This window comes from Colius striatus, chromosome 4 (genome assembly GCF_028858725.1).
Source record: "Colius striatus isolate bColStr4 chromosome 4, bColStr4.1.hap1, whole genome shotgun sequence".
Classification (NCBI taxonomy): Eukaryota; Metazoa; Chordata; class Aves; order Coliiformes; family Coliidae; genus Colius; species Colius striatus.
The window spans coordinates 84,151,461-84,164,399 of NC_084762.1; the positions used below are offsets into that span (position 1 = coordinate 84,151,461).

The 12,939-nt window shown below is 38.8% G+C and overlaps 1 protein-coding gene across 1 annotated transcript in view; it reads right to left on the reverse strand.

Annotated features, from left to right (window-relative positions):
• Positions 1–12,939, reverse strand: part of SNTB1 (syntrophin beta 1) — a 118,797-nt gene that overhangs the window by 56,488 nt on the left and 49,370 nt on the right. The window contains exon 2 of the mRNA XM_061995942.1: positions 1,056–1,272. Coding sequence (XP_061851926.1) covers positions 1,056–1,272 — 217 coding nt within the window. The remainder of the gene's footprint in view (positions 1–1,055; positions 1,273–12,939) is intronic.

Here is a 12,939-nt window from a genome sequence, read left to right on the forward strand (position 1 = left end):
GTTTTACAATTGCACTTCTGTAGGGGTCAGTTACCACTGACTATAGTGGTAACCACTGGTTGAGATGAAGAGCAGAAGCAAAGTAAAGCAATACTAAAAAATAAAGGATAGGGGGGAAAAAAAGGTAAAAGAAGGTCAGATAAATATAAAAGAGAAAGAAGGAAAATTACATAGATAGTGATAAAGTTTCTGAATTGCAGCACAAGCGATTACAGGGGAACCCATTGTCCCCAAACACCCTACTGCTCTCCCTCCCCCTATCCTTATCTTTCTCTGAAAAGAAAATGTAACTTTTATTTATGCCTATACGTAAGTGCAGAGAATCAAAGTCATTACACTCAGCTTCTGGGCAAGGCAGCACACTTCAGAAAAACAAAAAGGCCATTATTTGGATGGAGGAATCAGTCTGTATTACTGACTTGACTGGTGTCCTTTTTATTAGCAGCTGTTAAAGCAGGGATGAGTGAGTGTGCTGGTGTGGTGCAGCTGTTCCACATATGTTATAAATAAGGGCTGGTAAAAGCTCATCCTATTTTTAACATTATGAAAAAAACACAGGAAGTCACAGAAATTCCCCATTAATGCCTTGTAAGTGGAACTTTTCCTCTATTCTTGATTTCAGTGCCTAGAACTGAATGGACAAAACAGGCCATTCTTAAAATAATATTAATTGGGGAAAAAAAAGGAAAGAAAATGCAATTTAGGGGAATCAGACTAAGCCAGCCCAGAAGATGTAACCAATTAGTGTATACAGGGTCTTTTCCTTCAAAAGCAGACACCTTATCAGGATGAAAACAAACCCCTGAGATTCCATTTCTAATAAAAATGTTGGATTACTTCACTGAAGAATTTCTCTGGCACAACTCAAAAGCTGAACGCAGCACCACGTGGCTTCCCACACCCTTCTCAAAGCAATGCTCGCTTTCCCCTTGCTGGGTCACCGTGTATGCCCAGAGCTTGTCACCAGCTCCTGCTCACCCACCCCAACACTGAAAAGGTCAACAACAATTCAATGTGAAGTCAAAAACCCAGTCCTGGGCAAATCCCCTGCTCACCTGTTTTCGGGGTCTGACACCATCATGTTGCGTGTCACATAGCACATCTTGAGTGGGATTGTCTTCTTGTCTCTGTGGATGGAGAGTGAAAGCTGCGACAGCGGGTCAGCAGAGGCACAACCCAGGCGGGGGGATTCAGGAGGAGGTGTCTCCCATCCAATTTCTGAAACAGGAGAGCCTTTCTTCACATAGGGGGTTGCTTCTCTCATGTATTTCACTATGGAAAGAAAAAGGGAAACAACAAATAAATGGTTATTCAGTAGTTGCATCCCATGGGAGTTCTTTCAGCCCTCAGTGCTGTTTGTTGTTTCTACTCAACTAGCATCGTGGCATTGGAATCTGTGCAAACACAGAAGACGGAGATCTGGCTGCTGCAATGAGTAAAATGAGGGAAAAGAAGAGGCAAAATAAGAACGTATAGCTAGTGCAAGGCCAAGAGAGCCATCCAACCTCTGCTTGACAGGCTGTAAGTCCTCATGCAACAATTCTTACGTACGGAAGCTGTGAGCTGGCTGAGGTATCAGGAAGTTTTTAAGAAAGACATTCAAGTAAGTGACAGTGAATCTGTTTTTCTCCTATCTTAAATGTTCCAGTGATAATACCAGTGTTACAAACTAACATTTTGCTTCTGGTTCATGCTTGTCAGTGTCCTGCCACTCATCTCAACAGCTACTTCTGATTGCTGTGAAGCAGTCTTAGCTAATCTACTTGCAAATAGATATATGGAGTAAACAAAAACCAATTCACTTCTTAGCTTTCTCTTCAGGAAATGAGTTTGAGCCTTTTGTGACAGTGGACACGTCAGACTAGATCTCAGCTTTTTCCAATGTTTTTTTTCCAGCATGGATACGAAAATTGAATGTAGCATTCCTAAATGATGTTATATATGCAAAAATCAATACCTCTTTTACACTCATACTTCATCTTCCTTTCTTTACGCAGGCAAATATTGCAACAACTTCCCTGTTTTTGAACTTCTTTTAGCAGTTAAAGATTACTTTTGCTTTTCATGTGCTTGGCAAATCTTCCAGCCACAATCTCCTCCTTCACAAATCTGATGGAGCTCAAACAAGAAAGGACCTCACAGGTAAGCACCCTAGTTAAATCTATATATGCAATGTACACAGCTGTGGCTGCCTAACTGGCTATTGCAACTTGATTGTACCCATGGCTCAAAGAGCAATGACACAAACTGAAAGGGCAGGGGCACCGTGAACTGGGGAAGTTATGAAAATGCTGCAAGAAAAGATTTCAAGGCAATGGTGCAGATCACCATGTTAGCTCAGCTGAAGAAGCTAGATGGATAAATTACAACAGGGAATTGTGGTGAAGGCAGTTAAATTAGGGAAAGCAGGCTGAAGTTTTTAAGTTCAAAGCAAAAGCAAGGGAAGTATTCAGAGCAGTGAAGAACGATGTTTCTGTCAAAATCATGGATATGGTAAGTTCAGCAGCACTATTTTCAAGACACTTTTAACAGCTTTACCAAGAGAGGTACCTGAGGAAAACTAGAGTCCAGGCACTGTGAGCATCTACTCCCATCTTCTTTCTAAAACACCTTCATGCACATCTTTTTGCTCTCTCTCCCTCTCTCCTTTTAAAATTTTCTTCAATTATAAGGACTAATGTGTTTAGGTATTTTGCAGGATACTCCTCTGTCAGAAAGATCATTTGTGATTTATCAGATATGCTGTCCTACCCAACACTGCTGTTTTGATTTCTTTGCCTCATACTAATCTGAGTAGTTTTTTGAAATCAATTTCTTCTCTGCTCAGGGGACAGCTGGAACAGGATTTTACCAGGCTTCACAAAATTCACAAAAGGCAAAACATGTTGAGATTGATTGTTTTTATCTTTTTGTAGATACTGACATGGTATCCATTATCTAAAATCTTGTGTCACCTCACTCTCAAAACCAGTGCTCATCCTTGAGTACACCATAAATTACCCAATTTTCAAAGGTGCTGAAAACAAACAGTTTTAGCCAGCGTATTGCAGTCAGCATCCCAATTTGCATGTACTCATAGTCTTTGGGAAACAGAGTTTTACACTGAACAAATATGACTTTGTCATTAACTTAAATGGGAGAACAGCTGAAGCTGTAAAAAGTATGTTTGACAGCAAACAAAAGTTAGTTCCTTTTAAAATTAGGGATTATCAATTGATCTGTTGAAAAAAATTAATCCAGTCAGCTTTTGAACTCCACTACAGTGACATACCAGCAAATGTGATGCTAAATAAAGGCATAGGTCTCAGTAGGGTAGCTATTTCATCTGTGCTATATTCATCCTTTTTCAGCTGTGGCTATATGCATTTGACCCGATCATCTTTTAATTAAAGAAAGGAGAGAGGGACAGAAGGAGGGAGGAAGCTGAAGTGAAAAATTTGGCTTTAAACTTTAGCAGGAACACAAAATATGAATTTAATTCATCAGAGACTGGGACAGAAGAAAAGAGACATCCCTCCCCTGTGCCCAGAAGCCAAGTTTCCATGCGATGCACCAGTGTATTTGTGGCAGGCAGCTGCAGTACTTCAGAAAACTCCAGTGAAAAAGGAAGCAGGAACAGGAGGAGAGAGCAAAAACACAACTGTCTTTCCACAAACTGAATCCTAAACACAGCAAAAGCCAATAAAATTACCTTGAAGGAAAAAATGTCTTATGAAAACTCTTGCCAACTTCTGAACTCCCAGACATCTAATTTCTACTAACTGTCAACAGGAGAGTTTTGCTCAGCCTCAGAGACTTACATGAATAAAGACACATTAATATACTGGTAAACTGCTGAACACCATCTTCCTATAAAATTCTACAGGATAATTAAAATACAAACTGAATATATGTTTTCTGTTAAAAAACCACTCCAATTTTAGTAGTTTTCTAGTAATCACTTCCTACCTTCCACTAAATACAAGCACAACTCCACATTCATTGCTAAATTCTGATTGATTTTACAAATCAAACTTTATAGCTCTTACATACTCAAAGGTGTTTTATATTTTAAAAGCACCCAAATGGATACATATAAGTGTATAAATGGAATGTGAAAGTGGAAGAGGAGGCAGAACTTGATCCTTTTATATATTTTTTTATATTATTTGAATATCAGAGCCATGGTTTTCTATTTTTTCAACATTCGTAATTACATGTCCATAATCAAAGTTCAGTGTATGAATTTATCTCAAGGCACGTGTTCAGATGATTCAAGTTTTATCTGCAATTATTTCCTATTTACCTCTAAACTCTGGATGCAAATACCACAGAACACTGTTTTATATAAATGCACCAGTAACCCTACTACACACAGAGCAATTTATGGTGACCCCACACATGTCTGCATTTTGCAATCTGTCCATTAACCAGCTCTCAATCCACATAGCAGAAAACAAGTTGATATCAGTATGTATTATAGGTATATTCCCATTCCACTCTGCACTACCTGAGAAACTTGGAAAGTTAACATATAACGAGTTATACAATTCACTTTGATCGTCAAGTTTTAAAACCAGAAAAAATAAGATACAGACTATTGGACTTTAAAGTAATAATGTGGATAATATTCTGGTTTCAGACCATTACACTCAAGAGCTAGATTTCCCTTTGGATATAGCAGCACAAGTCCAGGTACCAACTGAAAAAGAAAGTGGCCATAGAGAACACTGTTTTTATGTATTACCAATGAAACTACCTACTGGATTAAACCCCCAAAACATTTAATAAAATTAAATGGCATGCCACTGTGTATCAACTCTGTATTACACAGAACTATTCTACAGGCATATATATATCTATGCCTTCAGAATGGATACGTCTCATTTATATACAAATACTAAATGTGTATTTCTCTTAAAATGCTACGTTCTTTAAGACCACCAGAATGTACTCTGCAAACACAGAAACCAACATGCAGGGACCGAGAAAAGAATTCTGATGGTTTCATTATTATAACTCAGTTTACTGATAGACTGTAATTTCAGTCAAGAGTTGTCTAATTTGATGCTATAACTTAACCTCAGACATCCTTACGTTCAGTACTAATTAATGATCCATATCCTTTTGGTGCAGCACTAATAAGAAACTGTGGTCAAGCAATTAAAATTCCAATCTCCAGAAAGCCCCTCCCCACAAAGAGAAGAGGAAAGGAAGTGGCAATCAAATGAATTAATCCACTGATACACATTGAAATACTCTGCATTTATTTTTTTGATCTGCAAGGCAGGCAATGTAGCTTCCAAAAAAGCACTCCATTTATATGCACTTGTGCCAAGTCCCAAATCTCCACAATTAATCCTTTGTTACTGTTCACAGATGACTTTGGGAGGGGGAAGAAGCAGGCTTTTAGTGAGAGAAATACTACAGACCAACTTGGTCAGGTTCTTGGCCAGACACAGTTCTGAGGAACTGGGGCTATTCTGATACATTCAAACTGTTTCCTAGGAGGGAAGAAAAAGGCCACTGAAGAGAAGCCAGCACTCCCAAGCAAAGCTCCTTAGTTACTGTAAGAATGAGGACAGGATGTGTAGGTTTACAATACGAAAGCAAAAGGAACAACATGCCCAAAACTGCTCGAAGAAAGATGATCAAGGAATTCTCCTTTACAGGGAAAAGCACAGTCTCTCTTTATGAATTAATTCCCTCTTAAGTACTCAGACATAGCTACCAATTTTAAGTAGAAACCTTCACCCAGAAACCCCTCCAGGCTATTTTCAAACGATATGCTAATGTTACTGATTAGTCATATCTAAAAATGATAGGTTTTCCAAAGTTCCCATAAATTTATCTTCATCTGGTCTAGTTTCTGATAGAATGAAAGACAGCCCAGAGGAGAGGAACTAGGCAAGTCTTCCACCATACTTAAGACATTTTATGACTGCACGTGGGGTTCAAACGTAGGAGTCATTCGAGCCCACAAATTGAACACGATGAGATCAATGTCTTTTATCAGCTTATTTAGTATGAAGGGGATGTTTGACTCATCTGTGTTGAAGCAAGTACACCAGAACATCTGCAAGAGTACTAAGGGCAGTATATACAAAAACTTTTCTTGCAAGAAATGATTCTTGGTTAGTCTGAGAAGAGCTACTGACATAGAACTAGAGGAGGGCCAACCTGCAGGTACACAGTTCCCACCTGGAAAGGAGGAAACAAATGAGGACAAACATTTCTGAGGTTGTAGATAGCACCACTACAAGTTAACAACTCTGAGCAATGTAACAGCTGTTGAAGTAATGCTGTCCCATGCAAAAAAAGTGGATGGTAGCAAAACCTAGAAGTAATCACTGCAGGTATGCGGCCTTCAGAAGGGCAATCACTCAGCATAGTTGTGTCATTTTGCTTGATTAAACATTACAATGAAGAATTTGCAGTCTAGCAGTTTTGGTAATGCACAAACCAAGATTGCTCAAATGGTTTCAAAGCTAGTTGTAACTGAAAGGAATGGTTTTGTCATAAAATTTATAAACTATGTTCTAGCAACAGCAACATAAAGGCAGAGTATTTTACACTATTGTCAATGGAGCTGAGATTAACAGAGCTGGAGAAAGGTCTACTGTGTTAGAATTAATTGAAGTATTATGATACCAGAATTTGCCTGCTAGGTTTTATGTTAGAGATCATATTTCCACCAAACTCGAGCAAACCACATGCCGTACAGTGAACGTATGTGTATAAAAAAAGAGATGAGAATTCATCCAGCTGCTGGTGCCATCATCAAAACTAAGACCCAAATACTTGAGGAAAAGAGTTTATGAATCAGATCATCTATGAAGATATGTTGCATGACCCTTTCAACAGCTTTAATGTGGGCATAAACCAAAAACCAGTCAACAATCCTGCTTCTGAGTGTTTCCACTCCATTTCCTACAGAAACATCTGTTACTACATTCAGACAAGTAACATCCATTAACATCATCTGCTTTCCCCTGTGCTGAAAGTGATTTGAAATAGTAAACCTCTTGATCTGCCAAGAGCATCAGATCTCCACCTCTGGGATATGATACAAATTAGTTAAAATAAACGCTTTGTGAGAATACAAATCCCTCTTATGCTTTGGCCATTTCTCATACCATAGTGAGACTAAACTGAAGTTACCATTTTTTGCTGTTTTAAATTCAGCTGAATTCAGTGTTATGTTGCTTCATCCTTTAAAGAGAGCCTTGGATCTAAATTGTAAGGGTCTGCTTTTAAAATCCTTTTTCAAATACATTCAATGTATGTACTTATTATACTTTTTATATTGAAGACATGAATGAGTATTTAGAAAGAGTAACCTCAGAAAGATCCAGGAGAAAAACATACCTTTAAGACAGAGTTTTTCTGAAGGGAGGACATTAGTAATTAGTGCCAAAAGGCTGCTGGTGAGCAACCACGCTTCAAGTTCAAGCTTTCAGTGGGCTACAGGCATTCTCCCCACATCAAACAGAAGAATACAGAAGAAAAAGGGCTCCTCGCAGGAAGCCATGCAAGGGTGCTGTCTGTGAAAACTTATGATTTTGATAACTCATATCATAGAATCATACCAGAAACACTGTGTTATCCACAGCAGGTCTCAAAAAATGCTTCACTTCCAGTCAGCATTTGCCACCCACATCTCCCTGATGTGACTTGAAACTGGTCACTACTAATCTTTCCCTTTCAGCTCCTTTGTGAGTGACATTACTGGGTTCTAATAATAAAGTCCATGACTAAGGCTAACAGTGTGCATGCTCAAGAAAGTAGGACTAGTTTCACTGCTAGGGTGAGATTTTTGTGTTTGTTTAAAATAGAGTAATGGAAAGTAAACAGACACAAAACTGTCCCATACAGATCACAATGAAGCCTGATGCTGGATCACTGGCCTGGTTCAAAGCTCTAAACATGTGACACTTGATAGCACTTGAGCTGACAGAAGGATCAAAAGTGTCACAGGTTGTCAATAATCTTGTACACAAAAATTTCAAACTGGTAAATTAATAATAAACTAAAATCAGACTCTTTATAGTTGACATTGCTCAATACTTTCCATTATAATTTCCATTACTCAAACCTGCTACATTGAATCTTCATCAGTTGCATTCAAGTGATTTAGTTTCTTTTAAATTTCAGAGTTTCTGTTTCAATAAATTGGATGTATTCAGTTGTAGTTTTAGAGATGTCACTAATGACAAATACATGAATTCTAGTGACAAGGTCCCGTAAGCTATTTATCTGTCTTCCAAAATCTTTACATACTTCCCCCAAATAAACGCAGACTTCTTTCTCTCTTCATAATCTGAAAAACAAATTTTAGCTGGTAAATATTCTGTAAACCCCAGAAATACAATGCTTGGTTAAAAGGAAGATGCTTACAGCTTTGTCTAGGAGGAGACACTGATGCTATCTCAAAAGAAACAATACTCAGTAGAGAACAGGTAGCAGCTACATTGCTCAAGTGTTCCTTATCTAGTAAACAAAAAACTGAAAAGACTGCTGTCCAAACCTGCAAGCAAATACAACTTACTACATTTTCATGTAAAATGTGACACAGCTCATTTGCTATGCTGTTATGTGACATTATAAACTCTACAATTAGAACTATGCCAATCTTTCATAATGGACGTGGAAAACATCTGAAACAGGCAATTTGGGAGCTGAACATGGAAATTAGAGGTCACATTTTGAAAAAAAAAAGCATTGTGGGACCTGTGAGTCACTCATTGATAATCAAACTGGAGCTTCTGCCTCTTTCCAAGGCAGAATGCTTCTAAAATTAAAAGGGTTTAGTCACATGATATCAGGGCTGGGTCATCATACTCCTTGTAACTCTACTCACAGTACATCAAAAATTGTGACTTCCCATAAAGCAAGGAAGTGGAGCAAAATACACTTCTTTAGTGAACTTTGATTCTTAAGCACTATCTCCTACCCAATACTGGCATATTATACTTTAAAACCTTTTCTCTAAAACTCAGGAATAAGTTGATTCCAAATTTCTCATGTGTTGCTCATCCTTGTTGTTTCCCCTCTCTGTTAGTATTTATAGATCCCTCTCCAGTCTCCCACACGCTCAGATGGAATTCAAGGTGTCTGGCATCGCCAGCATGCTATAATTTTTCTATTTACATGAGTAATCTCAAGTGTCAGAACAAATATTTCAACTGCTAGTGATTATGTGAAAAATACATAAGGGCATTACAGTTTTAGAGCATGCTGTTATTTCAGCAGTCACACAAATCATTAAGTAGTACAGGATAGACTGAAAATGGCACTCACTGAGGGAAATTATTATGCTGCGTATGATTGTACCTGTTTTACAGATGGCTAAACTGACACAGGCAAGTTAAAATGCCTTCCTCAAAGTCATGCAGTAAGTCAGTGACAAAGTTATCAGCACCAAACTTAATTTCTACCCCTTTATGACTTTTCATTTTTTAAATAACCCAAAGGGATCACAGTGCCAGTGAAAACTGGATTCACAATGCCTACAGTCTTCTCCCAACAGGCAGATTTTGAGGACCTTCTAAGATCCCCAGGATTTATTTGGAAGATCAGGGCTGCAGTTACTTGCAAAATTTCAAAGTTCATTGTTGTCATTCTTCACTGGACAACACCAAGAGCACTGAAAAGGAATAAAGTCAGGACACTCATTCAACTAAGAACTTGTCACATCTCCTGTGGCTGACCTATCCATTAAAAGGCATCAGATCACCATACAAGTCCTTATTTTTGTGAACCTTTTAGTTTGTAGTCCTACCAACAAGAGAGACCAGTGGCCATATCCAGAACACTCCAGTGCCAGTGATTATAAATACTTATATCTATATCATAGAATCATAGAATCGTTTTGGCTGGAAGAGACCTTTAAGATCATCAAATCCAGCCTTTTCCCAGCCCTATCAACCACTAGACCATCTCCCTAAGTGCAACATCCACCTGTCTCTTAAACACCTCCAAATATGGTGACTCCAGCACCTCCCTGGGCAGCCTGTTCCAATGCCTGATAACCCTTTCAGTTGAAAGTTCTCCTGTATTTATATACCTATGCATATAGGTATATAAATACAGATAAGTGGATGGATAAATAGATAGATAGATAGATAGATAGATAGATAGATAGATAGATAGAATATGATCACTATCTTGTTCTGAAGACCAAGGACAGTCTCAAACTGCTTCTTCTCCATGTAAAGACCTTTGATGACCCAGCAGGCAAATGGCAGACCTGAAATAAGGTTTGACTCAACAGTTGTCTCCTTGATGGTCTATATGCTAAGAGAAATACACCTGAAGCAGATAGATTGTTTGCTAAGCACTGGAAGGGAGACAAGACCTCACATAACATCACCCCTTGTAATTCAAGGGATGGAAGAAGCAGGACTGTAGGTCCAATAAAGGTGATTAAAAGAGAACAACAATGAAACATTAAGCCACATCCTTGTGCCTCAGTGCGTGAGCTTCTAGTTAAACAGAGCCCTTTTCTCCCAAGGATTATGTCTTTCTCTAGAAATAAGCCACCAAAACCCTAACAACAAACTACGATAATTAAAGAGTAAGAACACTAGTCATTAGCATCAGCTAAAAGGTATTCAGAAAGCACCAGCACTTTGAGCACAGGAAGTTCTCAGAATTGTAGCACCCAAAGAGTCCATGACTGAAACCCAATTGTATTGTCAGAGGCTTGTGGCATCATGTGTTGGTCTTTGCAGCTCAAAGTCTCTTATCAATATGACAGCTCTTCTATTCTCATCCCCAAGGAGCTGTAGCTACTGTATCTTAAAAAAATGCCACTGATCCCTGATCAAATATGGTCCTCCTGGAACTCCAGTGTATAATGCAACTTGGAGGTGAAAAGAAAGATGGGAGGGAGGAGGGTATCAGGTTTATTATTTTTAAATAGAGTAATTTAAAATTATTCTGCAGTCAGGATCTCAGAAATGAATTAGTGAACACAGATTAACAAGGAAAGCAGTGAAAATCCTCATTAAAATCCTTCCATGAAATGGTTTGTATGAATGTATGAAAAATACATTCTCATTCAAATTCATTTCTTTCTCTACAAACAAAATAGTACTTTAAATTGACATTTTGCATTAAAATGACTTTTTAAGATCAAACTCCTTTTCTAATAAATATTGCATGGAGTGTCCCCCAGCATCTATTTTGTCAGATGGAAAATTTATATACTTATGATTCCATTAGCTTTCTTGCAGTGGACTGGGCATTTAATCAATGAGAGCAAAGAGCATCCAAATAGGGTTAGGCTTCAAATTCCTTTCAGTGAGAAGTTAAATCCCCATTAGCTTTGAGCTGTAAGCCCTCATGGGTTTAGCATGCAGCTTAAAAGATAACTCTGTGAGGGGTCATGGCTCTTTACTGCAGTACAGAAAGCCTATTTCACAGATTGCTCTGCAATAATAATGTAAATATAATCCTGTTTCAGTGGACACTTTATCCTTCCAGAAAACAAGCAATCTTTTCTGTCCCAGGAAAAAAAAAAAATCACATTAATCTTCAATTTAAGGGCAAAGTAATTCCCTGCTTCATTCAAGCCCTATTACAGAGAATTACTGAGACCTGCCTGGTACCATATGGATGCTGAGGCCAGATGCTGGGCCCCCAACTGCTCTGCAGGACAAAACAGATACAGGTTGCTCTCAGCAGCTGCTGAACTGCAAGTGCAGTTGACTTGGCACATCACAACACATTTCCTCACTACACCAAGTAGCAGTTTTGACTGTTCCAGGTTAGGTCAAAGCCAGGTTAAAATAGTACAACCTATTGTTTTTTAGAGTCTGCAGACCGCCTGCCAAGTACTTTTTGGTCAACTGGTATGGGAGGCTGATAACACAGGCTGGAAAAGAAACTGGCAGTTCCCAGCTAAGCTTCAAAGGGCTGTAAACAAATGCAACTCCAGTTCAAATCATCACAGAGAAAAACATTTGCTTAATCGGTGAAAAGAATGCTAATTTGCTTGTATGTCAAATTTATTTGCCATTTGTAGTACTGGAGCACTTACCAGGATCAGCAAAGAACCAGGGCATGACAGCCTCAGATGCTGTTTGAGTACACAACAAAAAGCTGGTCTCCTCCCAAGGAGCTTAGAAATCAAGTATGAGCTAAGAGACAATAGGGACATGACAAGGAAATAAGCAGGCAGAAAAGCCTATGGTAAAAATAATGCGTGTTATCTCTCAGTGTTGTTACAGTTGTATTGTATTCCCCTGTAACAGAGACAGCAGTAGCAGGTGCTGTTTGTAAAAACACTGGAAAAGCATGAGGAAGAAAGGGAAATATGAGTAGGGTGATACAGTTGCCAGGATGAGTCTGCAATTAACTGGCTGTTATCACTGCTGCTTCCCATGCAGGGATTCCATCAAGACTTCAACTTTCAACACTACTTCAGGCATAAAAGGATTTTGCACTGGAGTTGTTGCTTGAATTCTGCTGATAGATTAGATAGCTATGAATGTAAATATGAATATAAAAGTGTCTGAAGCAAGGACAGCTCAAGTAACTGCCCTGCCTGGACATGTTCCTATGTGACCTGATCTAGGTGGACCTGCTTCTGCAGGGGGGTTGGACTAGATGGTCTCTAGAGGTCCCTTCCAATCCCTACTATTCTATGATTCTATGAACTGGGAGCATCTAGCCAGACGAGGATGCCCATCAGAGCCTGTACAGACAGGCAGACTGGACTTGAGGGACATGTAATGCAAAGAAAAGTCCTCAATACATAGAATCAACACATGTGCAGATTAACTACAGTTCTCCTGAATCTCACGCTCAGTGGCTTGGTCTCACACGTTCAGAACAATTTCCACAAAAGGGGAAAAAACCCTCCCTGTGTGGCAGTCCTGTAAGCCCTGACAATAATTCTGTTGCAAAAGTAAACAAGTTTGTGAGGTGAACGCAGACTGAAAGGAAAGACCAGCG